We start from the raw sequence: 16,696 nt of genomic DNA, 5'->3' as shown, positions 1-16,696 counted from the left end.
TGTGCTTCTAATTTTGAGTGTTAGATTTTGATGATATAACAAGAAAACTAGGACAGGATCAAAGGTGTAGTGAAATAATGGCACAGCTGCCAGTGCAGTTTTATATCAAGTTGTCTTGCCTTCCATTAGAGAAGGACTTTTCTTCCACACAGTTGCCCTGTCCTGCGTACTTCTTGAAATACTGCCGTTAACGAGTGGTGGTATAAGTATCAGGAATAGATTCCTAAGGACGGGACAGGGGTTTGCTCTGTCTCCTTTTAGCCTGCCTCTTCATCCCTTACCCCACTCAGCGATTTAGTGTAGCCTCCACAGTGCTTCCAGGCCTACTTAGGCGATCTTTCAGGAGGGGCAAGCCTGCTTTTTCCCTCCCTACCTGCTCATTTCCTAGGAACCTGATAAAGAGGCATTGTCCTCTACCGCCATCATTTTGTCAAAGTTAGAAACAATCTGTGCCGTTCTCCCTCTTAATAGAAAGCTTTAATAAAGCCACAAGTTGTTGGTGGTAAAACCTAGTGTTCTCTGAGTTTTGTAAAGAACATCAAATCTTACAGAGCTGCAGATGGCAGTGGAGTCTCAGTGTATGGGCTGGGCATCCTTGTTCACTAATTGGTGCTTTCACTTGTGGTAAGGAGGAGAGCTGTAGGTTCCGGAGCTGAAGTAGGAATTCAGAATTGGCACAGTAGTTGAGATATGTCAGGTGAATCTATTTTCCTTTTCTTGAGCTTTGGCTCCCCTCCAGGTTAGTGTATGATCTAAAAGTTCTGTGTGACCTGAGCCTTTGGTTCCTTTGCATTGATGTGCCCAAGTCCGTGGATAGGTGACTTTTTATGGACCCCATGGTGTCATGGTCAGTACCATAGAAACAAGAAAAGCCAGCCTGACCAGTTGACCAAGGTCTTTAGTACTGGACCCATCACAGAGCAGGTGGTGACCTGATTTCTTAAATGTGGGGTACCTGGGCATGGGAGGGTAGTTCAGGAGAGAGACACATGGTATCCCAAGAACCAAAGAACAAGACTGGGTTTGGGGAAAAGCGCTCTGAGGTGATCAGGCCAGGTACAGACACGCTGCTCAGAGTACAAGTTCCCAAGAACTACAAATAAAAAATAAAGGTTGTATTGGGAATAACTTCGTGAACTGAAGGAAATGATCTTCCATGTTTACATAGATGATAGCTTACAAGCATGTTCTAAAGTACAAAGGCAAAAGTATTTTTATTGTAATGTGCATTTGCACTGTTGTGCATATCATATTTGTTGAGAAAAACCCTTCACTTTCCAGAGAACCCAAACTAGATAACATTCCAAGGGAGCCACCATCTTGTCTTTTTTTTTTCCCCTAATCATTTCATTAGTAGGGTTTTTTGAATCAAGTGTTCCATTGGAAATAGATGGGTACTAATCAAAATGTTCTTTTAAGGAATACTCTGGTGACATTTTAGCGTTAGGTTGTAAGAAATATCCCCAGATTGAAATATTTTAAGGTGAGTGAGCATAGGATCCAGAGTCTGAAGACTGAGTTCTAGGTCATTTCTAGATCTGGGCCATCTAAGAGGCCCTACCTCTTAGCCCCTCTGAAACCGACAATATTCCCTGGCCTTCCTCCTAAGAATGCCCTCTTACAGCCGTCTGAGCAGTGGAGGTGTGAGAGCCCTGGCCAGCTTGCCTGTGGATTTCTGGGGATATTTGTCTGGTCCCTTCTTCTTGGTCTTTGGCTCAGCCTCCTAGGAGTAGGTATACTTGGGCATAATGAGGCCATTCCCATCTGATTGCTGGCCCTCCCTGGGTCATCTCTAAACAGTAGAGTGACAGAACCCCAATGCTGTGTCTCCAGATCCCTGGGACAGTTAGGGGCTTAAAGAGCAGCTGGGGCTCGTTGTGCATCTTCCATCCAAGAGGCTTCTCAAGTCTTCTTTTCTCCACTTGAAGTTTTCACATTTTTCTCTTGGCTTTTAAGGTATTGAATTGATACTTCCTAGGCTAAAAAGACTCCTGTAAGCCAATTTCCACCCTCAGATGGTAGCCATCTGTGAGATTTTTCTAACCTGATCTGATGGAATTGGTCCAGTTCTGTTACTTGTTCGTTTGGGAAGCAGCAAGGCCCCAGGTGAAAACTCTGCCCTGCGGGTTCCCTGTGTCTTTCTGCACCTGCAGCACTTGGACCCAGGTCTTTGTCTGAGATTTAAACCTTGATTGTCATGCTAGCCCTAGGTCTGGTGCAGGGCAGGAATCCTGAGTCAGGGACTGGTGCTGATTGCAGAGGCAGCTGGCAGCAGTTTTCCCGCCTTGCTTCCTTCAACTGAGTAACATCATTTTTTTTGATAATACACTCTTTTTTAGAACTGTTTTAGATTTTCAGAAAAATTGAGAAGATGGTACAGAATTCCCATATACCCTGCACCCAGTTTCCCCCATTACTCAAACAAGTACAATACATTTATTATATTATTGAGCCAGTAGTGATACATTTATTAACTAAAATCCATATTATATTCAGATTTCCTTAGTTTTTTCCTAATATCCTTTTTCTGTGGCAGGATCCCATTCGGGATTCCACATACAATTAGCTGTCAAGTCACTTTAGGCTCCTTTTGGCTGTGGTCCCAGGCTGGCTGTGCCCACTCTTCGTTTGTTATGGACAGTGCTGGAAGAGATGTGCATTCACCCAAGGAGATGCCTATTCTCCTAAGGTGTCTCCCTTTGGTCACTGAAACAAAGACAAGGTAGGCTGCTGCAGGAAACCCTCCTCAGTGATGGCTCATCGAGGGCAGGGGTGAGAGGGCATTCCCTGGAGAGGAAAGGGGTCTGAAGGGGGCTCTGGGCCCTACGTACTTTCAGAACAGCCCCATCTGATTCAGAGCTGGATTGCCTATGGGAAAAACTAGAAATGGGTTTTAGCTTATCCATGTTTTTTGTTTGCTTTTTCTTAAATGGGTTTTACCTGCAGAGCAACAGAAGTTGCTGTGTTTGTACGTTGTTACCAAATTCAGCTCATAGTCTTCAGCTTTTCTTGTGAGCAAGGGAAGTAGACTTCCTGGCAGAAATGGAAACAAGCATTCTCCCCCGCACCTGGTTGGGGCTAGACCAGGGTAGCCCTAGAAGCCGAATCCCCTTGACTATCCTCAGGGGATTGCAAGGTAATCTGGTTCATCATGGCCCGAGGACCAGGGGAAGGGGGCCTTTTTTTTGGCTCCAAGTTTACCTTTAGCTGAGTCAAAGATGAATTAAATGATGATGAAAACAGCCCTTGATTACTAAGGGCATGAGAAGTTCTTTGCTTAAATGCAGCAGCAGCATCTGCTCGTTTTGGCCAGGCCAGCAAGGGGGTTGAGGGCAAGCTCTGGAGTCAGACAGACCTGGGTTAGAATCCTGGTCCCAGAGGAGCTGAGGTCAGGCCTCACATGTGCTTGTCTCACTTCCTGCAAAGCAGAGAGAAAAAGTAGCCCTTACATAGCCTATTACAGAGGAGAGATTTTTCAGAAGCTGCTTTGAACTTTTTCGAAGAAAGGGAAAATTTTGTACTGAGCTCTTTAAGAGGCTTTTTGGTTAGATTCAGATCCTCATAAGATGTAGGTCTTTTTCACAAGGAGAAAAAGTTGCTGCCTCAGGGGCCAGTCTCTGAGAAGTGCTTAGCATGTCATCTGTTGTGTCCTAGGCATTTGAGCTGGCAACGGGAGATTATTTGTTTGAACCGCATTCTGGGGAAGACTATTCCAGAGATGAAGGTGAGTATTGCTGTCTCCTCAAGGCCTCAGTCTGGAGGTCTCCTGTGAGCTCTGAGCTTCTGAAGAGGGTTTTGTACCGCAATAGAGCCACATTTTGATTTTCAAACACCAAATTCCTGAGTTGGAAACCGCCTCAGTCACAGTGAATGTGCAGAGCCTGCCTGACGGAGGCACACCCACGGGCCTCCAGAAGGGCTAAGCCCTGCTCCTCGGGGTCCCAGGGTCCCACAGGGCAGAAGAGCTGGCCCACAGCTGCCAGGGGAGGACAGGCCAGATGGATCCTGAGGACTCTCCGTGTCCTTTTGTCCACTGGTCCGCTGCCCATTCCTCTGTCCTCTTTGGGAGCTGAGTTGAAAACCTGGGAATTCCAGCTTGAATTCCATCTGTAAACCTGACCATCTCCATGCTTATTTGCTCGCAGTGCTGGGTGGCTTGGGGTGAGCTGGCATCAGTCACTGTTTGTTAATACTGCAGATGGTGCCTGAGGCCTGCCAATCCCAGAAGCCTCTGCATGGATGTGCTGCAGACATTGTTGATTTGAATCTATTTCTGAGTTTTTACTAATTTCTATTTTCCCCCCTCTTCTTTTATCCCATCCTACCCTTTGCCCCTCCCATTCCCGTATCCTTTTTTTTCTTTCCTCCATAGACCACATAGCCCACATCATAGAGCTGCTAGGCAGTATCCCAAGGCACTTTGCTCTATCTGGAAAATATTCTCGGGAATTCTTCAATCGCAGAGGTAGTACCTCTTCTTTTTGAAAAGCGCCACGATGCAGACAGAAACGGAATAGCAGCAATTGATGTAGCACTAATGGTGACAAAGGCATTTCTCCTAAATTCGAAAAGCAATCGCAGCGAATTCCTGTGCTCCTTTAAAAGTTGACAGGAGAAGACCGCATTTGGCCCTGGCCTTGTTGGCCCCTTCTCAGTGCCTTGACAGCTGGTGCCCTCCCAGCTCTGAATCCAGACTCCGGCTGGCCTGGAGAAAGCCCGTGCTTTTGCCCACACCAGTCCGAACCGCTCTCTGTTTCTGTCTGCGCGGGCGGTGGCAGTGTCTGCATGCAGTGTACTGATTAAACTGTCATGTGTTTCTGTTTTGCTGGCAATGTTTTCCAATGCAGATCACATAGCATTGATCATTGAACTGCTGGGGAAAATCCCTCGAAAATACGCTATGTTGGGGAAATATTCCAAGGAGTTTTTCACCAGAAAAGGTAACGGTATTTATGCAACACTAATTTTCAGCGTAGTCCTCTCTCTAAAGGAGAAATTGTACATCCATGTTTGGGCAGTGGAGAAAGATCTGGACTTGTACAGGTGGGGAATTCTGCTGAAGGAAGCTCTCAAGAAATTAACCTGAACCATCAGGTGTCTGTGGATAAGAGTTTAATAACAGAGAACAACCTCCTCACATCCTTCCCTCCCCTGCCCCTCCCCTGTCGGACCCTGAGCACTAATCTCTGGATTCAGGTCTCCATAAAAGGAGTTTAAGTGATTTTTAGAAGCCAGTTAGACTTATCTTTCCATTTTTCATGTTGCTCATGGACTCAAAAAGTGTGTCTGCAGTGGAGCAGGGGAGACCTAGAGACTCACCTTAACGGAAGGCCCTGGGTGGCCGCTTTGGTCTGCTGGGAAGCCCCGTGTACATCCCGGGCTCGTAGATGAAAGCCTGCTTAGACCTGTCGAGGTCTCGTTTTGTATCCTGCGTGACTCGTTTTGACGCTGTAGTTCTTGTCAGTCTTCCTGTGGCATGACTGTGATGAACTGTTTCTCTGCCCTGTACATAGTCCCCAGTTAGTGGTGAGAAAAGAGCCCCTCTTTTGTGATGAGCATAGTTGTTTCTCATATTTCATGTTCTTCCAGTTTAGTGTTCTTGAGTTGCAAAGCCCTAAATAATTAGAACTTCTATGGGAGCTTAACATGGAATTTATAGAAATTTCTGAAAGTCCCAGATCCTCTTCCTATCTTCCCTATTTAGCCAACTTTGTAGAATAAATTTGACTTTTTATCTTCCTTAGACATAAGGAATTCTCATAGAGGAATAGTCCTTTATTATATACGCTTTGTTAATATTCAGCTGACCAATCCTTGTTTTATCTTTTAAATTACCTTTCCCTGTTAAATGCATAAGACCCGAGAACCAAACACGCGGAAGTTCCAGGCTTCCTGCTGCTCGGGGCACGTTGACCACACCACTCGGCTTTTCTGGGGCCACCCAGGGAAGTGGCTTGTGAAAAATGTAATGTGGTACACTTTTTTCTTCCTGCCTTTTAAGGATTTATAAGAAAAGGAATTGCTGGGCAAAATCGCCACACAGCCTGCTTTGATTTTTGATACTGAGAATCTGGCCCCTGAGTCGGGTGCCCCGAGGGAGGTTTAGAGTTCCCTGCTGCACGCAGCTCTGACGCCGGGCCCCGTGGCCTTAGGGCACTCCCTTTGCCATTAAACTCTCTGTTTAGCAACAGAGCTGGGTCCTGACCCTGCAGCTCTGTGACGGGGGCACCAGTGGGCCCTCTGGCCTGCGTGTGCTCACCCATCCAGGGGAGATAGTTTCAGGTTTCATTATAATTGGAAGAAAGCCTGAGAGGGTGCCTGTGCTGCACTCGGCACAGCAGTACCTGCTGCTGTTATTGCTAAAGCAAAAGTTACGAACATCAGCCCATTGTAAACATTTCAGCCTTCTAAACAGCAGGCTCACTAAGAGCACAGACCAAGGCCCCCTAGAAAACTGCCAGAAAATGGTGTGTGAAAATGGTGAAGCTCTGGGATTTGTTGAGGCTGGGGAAACTGTGTTTATTTCAATCAGGACAGACCCCTTCTTCCCATTCGAGAATATTGTCGGAGCCTGTGGGAGGTGACCTGGCTCCCATGAGGTGGCGGCCACTCTGCAGTGAGCATCCCATCCTTCCTTCACGACGGCCACGGGGGCTGGGTGGAGAGGCCGCCCTGAGAGCCCCCCACCTGGCCTGTCATGGAAACCGCACACTCTCGACACCACGAGGCTCCAGAGGAAGTGGGAGGAAGCGGGCCGATGCGAGAAGGCCCCGGGCCAAGTGGAGAGTCTGCCCAAGGCCGCAAAGCAGGTCCCAGCAGCAGCCTAGCCCCCCACAGGAGTGGGCGTGGAGTGACCTGGGGCCAGGACAGGCCCACAGGACCCGTTCTTGGATCGTGGCTCCTCTTACCTTTCCTCAGAAGAGCTAACGGGGAACCACTCAGGGCAACTGGGCCCTGCATTTCTCTCTCTGCATATCGTCTGTTGCTGGGGATGAGGTGAGGGCCAGTTAACGTGCTGCACACAGCGGGAAAGAGGAGGAAGAGTGACGGAAGGGCCTGAAAGGAAGAGAAGATGAGTTCGTATGAGTTATTTGGAGGTGTTTCCCAAGCACCCCATGGCCAAGTTTGCTAATAGAGGCGGCTGCTCTTAGACTGTGGTGTCTGTTAGACTGCCCCTGGTCTAGAACTCAGTGCCTCAGGGACAGCAAATGCAGCGGGACCCAGAACGCGTGGTGGGGGTGGAACCTTCGTCTGCACAACCCTGTCTTCTGCCAGGGGCTCCCTTCAAAGGACAGGTTGGTGAGTGAGGCTGGCGATAGCGGGTGGATGGGGGGTTCCAGCCGAGAGCTGCCTGCCTCGTGTCCCTTCCACCTGGAAGGCCTTGCTGTCAGCAGCCTTCCCTCCCAGGACAACGCACTGCCTGTCCATCCACACTCTCTGCTGCCTGTGCTCAGATAACGTGGGTGGAAGTGCAAGCACAGAACCCGGGGCTAGGTAGCTGTTGCTGTGCTTTGATTGTTACCTTTGTTACTGTCCATCCACTCTAGGACTTGTGTGCTAGAGTTCTTTCTGCCCAGCTTCAGAGTTAAAATGCATTTAGCATCTTTGTTGACAATAGGCCAAGAACATTTAGACTTGGAGTTAAGGAGGCAACCAGAGTCCTTTTCTCCTTCCTTTGGATGTAAGAGAGACCTTATGACTAAGTGAGAAATCCCCTAAAATGACTGTAAATTGGGACTTGACTTCTTTTGCGATTGTTGTTTGTATATAACAGCTGTCATAAAATCAGAAGGCCTTAGGGTGTTTACAGAAGTCACAGGAATTTAATAATTTAATAATATGAGAGATGAAGTCCTGTCATGCAAATAGATTTCACCATGTCCCTTAGGATAAGGGAAATGCTTTGTTGCATAAAACTTATGTTTTGGCATGTCTCCCTAAATAATGTGTAAATATACATTTTGGAGATAATGAAATCGTAAATGTACCCATTTTAAATTCTTTTGAAAAATACCTTTGTGCCAGATCTGAAGAAAAGAAAAGCAAAAATGAGAAGTGCAGTGAATTTGCTTAAATTACATTTATTTGAAAGTGATTTTGTACTGAATGTGATTTAACAGGTGGGTACCTGCCTCTTTTCCCCACCCCAGCTCTGGGCTCTGCTCTTGCCATCAGAGAAGAATCGTGGGCCCTGTGTGGTAAATGCAGCCAATTGGCATCTTATCTTCCTACTTAGAATGTAGTATGAAACAATTGTTATTAGTTTGAATCATTCCATGGCCAAGATTAAAAAATTGAGCTGGATATTTGAGAGGAAATGTCACAACGGCTCTTGCCTGTTGACATGAGTGTGCTCGCTGTTCCTTTGGGCATGGACATTAGCAACGGGTCTCTAGGAAACCCCTGGGACCAGATGTGGTCCTGTGGGAATCAGCACAGCCCCCTGTGCATGTTGTCCCTGGCCTGTCCCCAGGAAGTGGGTAACCCCTGCCAGAAGTGTCACCACCCCCAGGTGATGGTGGGAAACAAAACTTTCAGCCATCATTTTAGTAAAAATTGCTCTGTAGAGAAGGGAAGTATCAAAGAGACAATTTACTTTTTTATTAAACTGGTTGGTTTCTAGATGAGGGCATCAAGTGTATTGGGATATGTGTGTGATTGTGTGCACAGGTTATATGTATCAGACTAAAGACCTTAAATACAAATGAAATAGTGTATGCAAGAAACTTTAGTGCAGCTGAAGGGCTGTATTTGCGGCATAGAATTCACATTCTCTGCTTGTCAGTGACAGGTCAGGCTAAGTAATCTAACGTAGTGAGAAGATGGTTTAAGAGAGAGGGTGGAGTGGAAGAGCTGAGTTTTAAACAGATACTATTTTCTGTATTCTTAATGTTTGATGTTTGTGGGTCTCTGACCCAGACAGGCTGGAAACTGTCACTTTCCTCCTTGATTTTCTTGGCTTCAAGTTTTTAAAACTCCTCAGGTTGTTGCAGTTTTACAAAAAGGAAGGAAGACAAATGCCACGTGGGGGCAGCAGAGCCATTGTGAGCTTGTGGGATGTCCTCTGAGGGCCGTCACTGCCTTGGGGCACATTGGGAAAGGACACGGCTCTTCTGGGGTCCTGGTCATCCTGGGCGGGCCGTGGAACCATCAGCCAGGCCTGTTCTCCTCAGCCTGAGCTTTGACTCTTCATGGAAAGAACTAAAGGAGAGTTTCATGCTAGTGAATCTTAAGAATTCTACAACATAAACTACTTTAACCACAATTTGATCTTAAACATTAATTCTAAATTACACAAGGCCTGTTTTTTGCCTCCTCTGATGCAGCCTTAAAAGGTCAGCTCCATGAGAGCACGGACTTTGTTTACTGCTGAATTCCCAGTGCTAGATGAGGACCTGTCCAAGAGTGGGCTCAGTAAATACCAAAATATTGATCTGTACCTGGTCTATGTTTTGGATGGAAGCTGTGGTGGGCTAAAAGGGTGACCACATGTCCCACTCTGCCTGGGACAGGCCCCGCCTGCCGCCTGTTGTCCGGGCACAATGATTATTAGCAGCTGCTGCTCCTCACACATGTCCCTGTCTGGAGGATGCACAGTAACAGCCTTCCCAGCCAGAGTTGCAGTGGAAGAGCAGCCATGCTGTGCCCTGGAGACTGTGGTGACATGAAACACAGCAAAGGTACTTTGCAAAGCACAACAAACCTCAGACAGCTGACTGTAGGTTGAGTCTGTGTTACTGTTCTAATAATTTAGTTTTAAATTTGAGCATATAATACAGAAAACAATTTAAATCATTGTAACAGGTTCACATTAATTTCCATTATAATTTGTCCCATTTATGTATCATTTACTGAATCTACTATGTGAAATATTTGTTTTTACTCCATGCATGAATGCAACATTTTCTTTTGAAAGTTGTTATTTTGTTTTATGCTTTGTACCTTTTTTTAATTAGCTTCATTGAGGTAAAATTTACATATCTTAAATATCCTTTTTAAGTGTACAATTCAGTGGTTTTTAGTATATTCACAGGGTTGTGCAACCATTGAGTGTCTAATTTTAGAAAATTTCCATCATGCCAAAAAGAAATCCCATACCTATTGTACTGTTTGCCATTCTTTTCTGCCTCAGGCTCTGGCAACCACTAATCTGCTTTCTGTCTCCATAAACTTGCCCATTTTTGACTTTTCATGTAAATGGAATGATACAGTATGTGGTTCTTTGTAACTGGTTTATTTCACTCAGCTTCGTGTTTTCAAGGCTCATCCATGTCGTAGCATGTTTCAATGCTTCATTCCTTTGTATGGCTCAGTAATGTTCCATTGTATATTTTGTTTATACATTTGTCAGTCAATGGGACGTTTGGGTGGTTTGTACTTTTTTGCTGTTGTGAATAATGCCACAATTAATTTGTGTACAAGTTTTTCATGGACATGTTTTCATTTCTCTTCACTGAATGTGTTTGAAAGTTGAAGCACAAAAGTTTTAAATTTTGATGAGGTCCAATTTATCTTTTTCTTCTTTTGTAATATTTGATGTCCTGTTTAAGAGACCATTGCCTCCTCCAAAGTCATGAAGATTTACTCTTCTGTTTTCTTATAAGAGGTTTATCATTTTAGCCCTTACATTGAGGTGTATGACTCATTTTGATTAATTTATTATGTGGTGTGTGGGAGGATTTGTACCAATTTAATGTCAAATATTTGCCTACATGTACTTTGTGTACCTGTGCAGGGATTTGTTCACATTTCTTGCATCTTGCCTCTGTTTCATACGAGTTTACTTTCTTTGTATACTCTGTTGACCTTCATCCTTACCTGTTTGATATCACGATTTACTCTACAGTTGCCAGTACTCACTGAAGTTCAGGACCACAGTATGCCTTTATGTGTCCCTCACCTGTCCTCTGTGCTAGGAGACTCCATATTACAATATGGAATATTGTAATTTCCTGGACAAAATAAAAGAGTTTCTTTCCCAGACCAACTGCTTAAAATAACATTCAAGAGAAGTATAGTAGAAGTACTTAAGTTTTCCCCTTACAGTGCACTCTAGACATTCTGGGGCATCACATGCACTGACACATGCAGTCATTGTCACAGAGTCTCCACCCCCGAGGAGGACCCTTCCTCAGAGGCTGCTTGTGGTCAGCTGTTGGGAAGGACACACCTGATGGCAAAATGACCCGCTGGTGCTGCCGGTCCCTTGTCTGAATGCACATGTGTGAGAGGCATCTTGGGGTGGGTGGCTCGAAGTCACAGGAAAGCAAGTGCTGTTTAGCATTCCTTAAGGCGGGGCTGGAAATGGGGGTCTAAGAAAGTAAAAGCTGTCACAGTTGCCTAATTATCTGCAAAAAGGCTTCAGTGAAATAACCTTTCTCCCTAAGAGAAAAAATTAAGGTTAAAGACCTTAAAAGTTTGGGAGCTACCTCTACAATAGAAATGAGTAGTAAAGGAGTATTAAAAAATGTTTCATTACCTTATTATGCCATCTCTTGTGCTTGTGTAAGTGGTGGTGCTGGCGAGTGTGTTTCCTGTGTGTTCTACCCAGAGCTGCAGCAGGCCAGTCGATCTGAGGCCTGCCCTTGTCGATCGAGCCCACACTTGCCATCCCTCCTAGCGGTAGTTGCACAAATTGGAAGTCTGGAGTTGGTTACATAACTTTTACCGATACAATTTATTTACAGGACTGCGTTTCTTCTTTTCATTGTATTAACCACAAAGAATGGTACATATAGTCAATTTTATTTTCAGTTTTCCTTGACATTATCATGCTTTGCCACGTATCTACATAATACACATATTTGTTCATTTTAGAGACAATTCTGTATTTTGTTCTGTTGTACATTATTGTTCAGTGCCCATTGGTGATGAGTAATGCTGTAATGAATTTGTGTACAAGATTTTGGGTGGGCATATGTTTTCATTTCTCTTGACTGTATGCGTGTTTTTTTTTTAAAACAAATCAATTTTGTTCATATGTATTAGTAAAGCCTACAATTCATCCAATGTGTACAAACAGTGGTATTTGGTATAATGACATAGTTGTGCATTCATCACTTGAGTCACCATTAGAGCATTTTCATTATTTCCATAATAATAAAAACAGGCAAAATTCTTTACCTCTCAATCCATGTGCATGCATATTTTGCAGTTATAGGCAGCATCTTTGCACATACAGTTTTTTTTGTGTGAGATTACCTGGTCAAAAGTATGGTATATACATTAAGGTATTCTTTGAAAATATTTTTATCAATTTATAGCGCTGGTAGTTATTTTTCACAGCCTTCCAGTGTTGTATTGTTTTCATTAATAAGCAGATTTCAAGGTTTCTATAGTGGTAACCTGTCCATGAAAGATTATCCTTATTTTTGATGCCTGTTGGTAGATCTTACTTTAAAATTGGCACCCACAGCAAATAAGTTCCTTTGCTATTCAGATAGTGCTTCTCAGAGTATTTTGTCCAAGTCAGAGTAGATGATGTCAGTGAAGCTCTCTTCCCTTCCTAGAGGGAAGCATATTTTAGCATGTCAAGTGTGAGGTTCGATAATTTGTTTTAATTGCTCCTCTGGTGAATTGCTATAAAAGCAACATCTCTACTTTACAGATAATGCAGAAAATGCAGAGATAGAAATAATCAACCCAACAAAGCCACTGTTGATTTTTTGGTGCACCTGTTTTACATCTTTGTGGGCATTTTTCAATGCAATCTCATGGTAGAACATAGTTTTTACTTTTGTTCTTTTTTTACCAACCATTGAACCATAGCATATTCTTCCACATTACTAAAATCATATTAAATGTTATTCATCATGTAGGTGGACCATGTTTTTTGTTTAAGATTTCTTCCTCCTCACCCCCTTGTTGTTTGCACTTGCTGTATCTGTTTCTCTTCCTTATTTCTTTAGGAGGCACTGGGAACCAAACTCAGGACCTCCAATGTGGGAGGGATATGCCTAATTGCTTGAGCCACCTCCATTCCCTGCTTCATTGTGTCTCTTGTTAGGTTTTTTCCTTCTTGTGTCTCTTGTTGTGTTATCTTGTTGTGTCAGTTTGCCATGTCTGCCCATTGCACCAGCTTGCTGTCTTCTTTAGGAGGCATGGGAATCGGACCAGGGACCTCCTACGTGGGAGGCAGGAGCTCAATCACTTGAGCCACTTCCACTTCTCCAGGGCTGTGTTTTTTTTTTTTAAGTTTAGTAATTTTTAAAAAAATTTCTCTCCCCTTCCCCTCCCCCCGCCCCAGTTGTCTGTTCTCTGTGTCTGTTTGCTGTGTGTTCTTCCTTTGTCCGCTTCTGTTGTTGTCAGCGGCATGGGAATCTTGTGTCTCTTTTTTTTCTTGTTGCCTCATCTTGCTGTGTCAGCTCTCCATGTGTGCGGCGCCATTCCTGGGGCAGGCTGAACTTTGTTTCGCGCTTGGCAGCTCTCCTTACGGGGTGCCACTCCTTGCGCATGGGGCTCCCCTACACAGGGGCACCCCTGCATGGCATGGCACTCCTTGTGCGCATCAGCGCTGCGCATGGCCAGCTCCACACGGGTCAAGGAGGCTCGGGGTTTGAACCGCGGACCTCCCATATGGTATGCGGACGCCCTAACCACTGGGCCAAGTCCCCTTCCCCGTATTTTGTTTTGTTTTGTTTTGTAACCATCATTTTCCTTAAGCATTTTAAAAATTAATTTTATTAGAGAAGTTGTAGGTTTACAGGAAAATCAGGCATAAATTAGGTTTCCCATGTGCCGCCCTATTATTCATATCTTGCATAAGTGTGGTACATGCATTGCAGTTGATGAAAGAATGTTTTAATAATTGGACTATTAACTATATAGTGTCCATGGTTCACCTTAAAGTTCACTGTGTTGTACAATCCTATGGACTTTTGTTTTTATTCTGGTAACACATATATACCCAAAATTTCTCCTTTTAACTGCATTTCAAATATATAATTAAGTGCTGTTAATTATGTCCACAGTGTTGCACTAGCATCACAACCATCCATTACCAAAACATTTCCATCATCCCAAATAGAAACTCTATACCATTTAAGCATTAAGCATATAATTTTGCATAAGCATATTTTGGGGGTAGGGTGGAAGGTGTTGGGCTTTATTTCTTTAGGTTATATTCCTGTTACTGTGGGTGAATATTCATTGATTGCTCACATATGGTTCTTGCTGAAACTTCATTTTCTTCCACAGGAGGTGACCCTTTCCACCTCTGAGAGGTTTCCTTCTGTCCTAAAAATAATCCTGACCTCCAGCCTGGAAGGGATGCTTAACCCTACTCCAGTCCTCCATTGGAGCCAGAAGCTTATTTTATAATCTCTCCCTTTATTAAGAAACATCATGGTTGCCACTCTATGAATATACAAACCCATAAGAATGTACATTGAAATGATAAGGACAAAAGTGAAAAAAAAAGTCATTGGGTTTGTAGGGTGGGGTTATGGTTATTCTAACTTTTTTTTTCTACTTTTCTATTACATTCTTTAATCTTCTTTATGATTAATAAAAGGGGGATTCTAAATTGACTTAGATAAAAGACAAGAGCTCCTGAGAAGACCTTTGTGAGCACAAAATTGATTATTAATGCATATCATGAAAAACAATTCACCTTGTTGATTAAATTATAGCAGATATAAGGGGCAGCAGTGTGGCTCAGATGCAAAATGCAGCCTGCAGGCAGACCCAGGGAGACCTCCCTCTGGCCAGGAGTGGGATGTCCTGGGAGAAAACGGCTAAGTCAGTGAAAGTTATTCTGACCTTTAAGTAGCATGACTTAGAAATAATGTTGTTTTTTCTGTTAGAAGAAAGGCCATTTACTCGGTTAGTCATTCAGTTATGTTTGTCAAGTTTGCTTATAACCTGTACTTTTTATACTGTACCTAGTACACTGAAGAGTGTAACTTAAAGGTTTTACAAATTTATGTTCTGGTATCTGTAAGTTTTTACAAATGTGGAGGCATGAGGTGGTGTTTGGTTTGGATTTACTTTTAGAGCTGCACTGCCCAATATGGTAGCTACATTTTGGCTGTTTACATTTAAACCAATTAAAACAAAAAATAAAACTAAAAACATTAGTCACACTAGCCACACTTGTGACTACCATATTGGACAGTGCAGCTCTGGAATATCTCTGTATCACGGAAAGCTCTATTGGACCAGCACTGTTCTAGAGAAGACTCCTTTTTCACTGCATGTTGTGCAGAAACAGTGATCCAAAGAGTTTAAATAGTGTATATATTTAAGTTTTTTCTAAGCCAGTTGGCAAATTGCAAAGAATCTCAACTTGGAGTGAGAGTGGCTCCTTCCACCTTTGCAAATGAAGAAATTCTGGCTGTACTCAGCACACCCTACTTATTTAAAAATGAAACCTGGAACTGATGTGAACAAGTACCTGAACTATTTTTTAATTATTCCCTATTGACATGTGTTGTGTTTACTTGGAAAAAGACAGTCATATATACATTTAATAATTATTATTTAACGGGAAAGCCAGCCTTCTTTGTGGTTGCCATAAACTGTTGAACAGGTAGGTTGTCTGCTTCATTTAAAAGATCCTGGTGGACCAACAATGGGGAATGCAAACTTGGAGCTTTCTTGATACTGGTGTTTTTTCCCCTATAGGAGAACTGCGGCATATCACCAAACTGAAGCCCTGGAGCCTCTTTGATGTACTGGTGGAAAAGTATGGTTGGCCCCATGAAGATGCTGCACAATTTACAGATTTCCTGATCCCAATGTTAGAAATGGTTCCAGAAAAACGAGCATCTGCTGGTGAATGCCTTCGGCATCCTTGGTTGAATTCTTAGCAGATTCTACAAATATAGCATTCTAAGTTAGCAGATGTTTTCCAGTACATTGGACCTAAACGGTGACTCTCATTCTTTAACAGGATTACAAGTGAGCTGGCTTCATCCTCAGATCTTTATTTTGCTTCGAGGTACTGTTGTTTGACATTTTGCTTTTTGTGCACTGTGATCCTGGGGAAGGGTAGTCTTTTGTCTTCAGCTAAGTAGTTTACTGACCCACTTTCTTCTGGAAACAATAACATGTCTCTAAGCATTGTTTCTTGTGTGTGACATTCAAATGTCATTTTTTGGAACAACAACAAAAAATATTTCTTGTGTTTTGGCAGGTTTTGTAACTAATGAAGAAATATTTTAGCTGAGTGCTATATAATTTACAATCTTTAGAAAGTATCAAGGTGGAACCAAGAAATAGCAAGGACATGTACTATTTTATCTTCTGGCAAAGGGACATCATTCCTGTATTATAGTGTATGTAAATGCACTCTGTAAATGTTAATTTCCATTAAATATGGGATGGGGACTCAAATTTCAGAAAAGCTCCCAAGTCTTGAGTGCTCTGTAGCCTGAGTTGCATGTAGCAAACAAAGCATTGTGCAAACATCATTCCATAACAGTCCTTTTACATTGGATTTTAGACAAAGTGGCTCTGGTTTACAAGATTTCATTCCCTATATAGCACTTTAAAGGAAGAAGAGACATGCTTCTCATTCTAAAATATGCATTATAGTTAGCACTTCCATTCGTATTTTTGCATATTTTTTAAAGTACTTTTAAAGAAAAAGAGCAATGTCCCTTTAAAAATGTGATAACCTGGTACCATGTGGTGTTGCCTCCTCCAAGCACTGTAAGTTAAACTATACATAGATTAAATTGGACAATAGAAAACA

At 43.2% G+C, this 16,696-nt stretch overlaps 1 protein-coding gene across 20 annotated transcripts in view; it reads left to right on the top strand.

The window, feature by feature from the left end:
* Positions 1-16,696, top strand: part of SRPK2 (SRSF protein kinase 2) — a 272,440-nt gene extending 255,744 nt beyond the window's left edge. For 11 of the 20 annotated variants that reach the window (XM_058297131.2, XM_058297136.1, XM_058297135.1 and 8 more), the window contains 4 exons: positions 3,655-3,724; positions 4,373-4,465; positions 4,848-4,940; positions 15,625-16,696. In XM_058297131.2, coding sequence (XP_058153114.1) covers positions 3,655-3,724; positions 4,373-4,465; positions 4,848-4,940; positions 15,625-15,809 — 441 coding nt within the window. In that variant the 3' untranslated portion in view covers positions 15,810-16,696. The remainder of the gene's footprint in view (positions 1-3,654; positions 3,725-4,372; positions 4,466-4,847; positions 4,941-15,624) is intronic. The other 9 variants (XM_071215200.1, XM_004448810.4, XM_071215201.1 and 6 more) reach the window with 2 other exon arrangements.

The sequence above is a fragment of the Dasypus novemcinctus genome, chromosome 5, assembly GCF_030445035.2.
Source record: "Dasypus novemcinctus isolate mDasNov1 chromosome 5, mDasNov1.1.hap2, whole genome shotgun sequence".
In the NCBI taxonomy this organism is placed as follows: Eukaryota; Metazoa; Chordata; class Mammalia; order Cingulata; family Dasypodidae; genus Dasypus; species Dasypus novemcinctus.
This window is presented reverse-complemented; position numbering and strand designations above follow the sequence as displayed.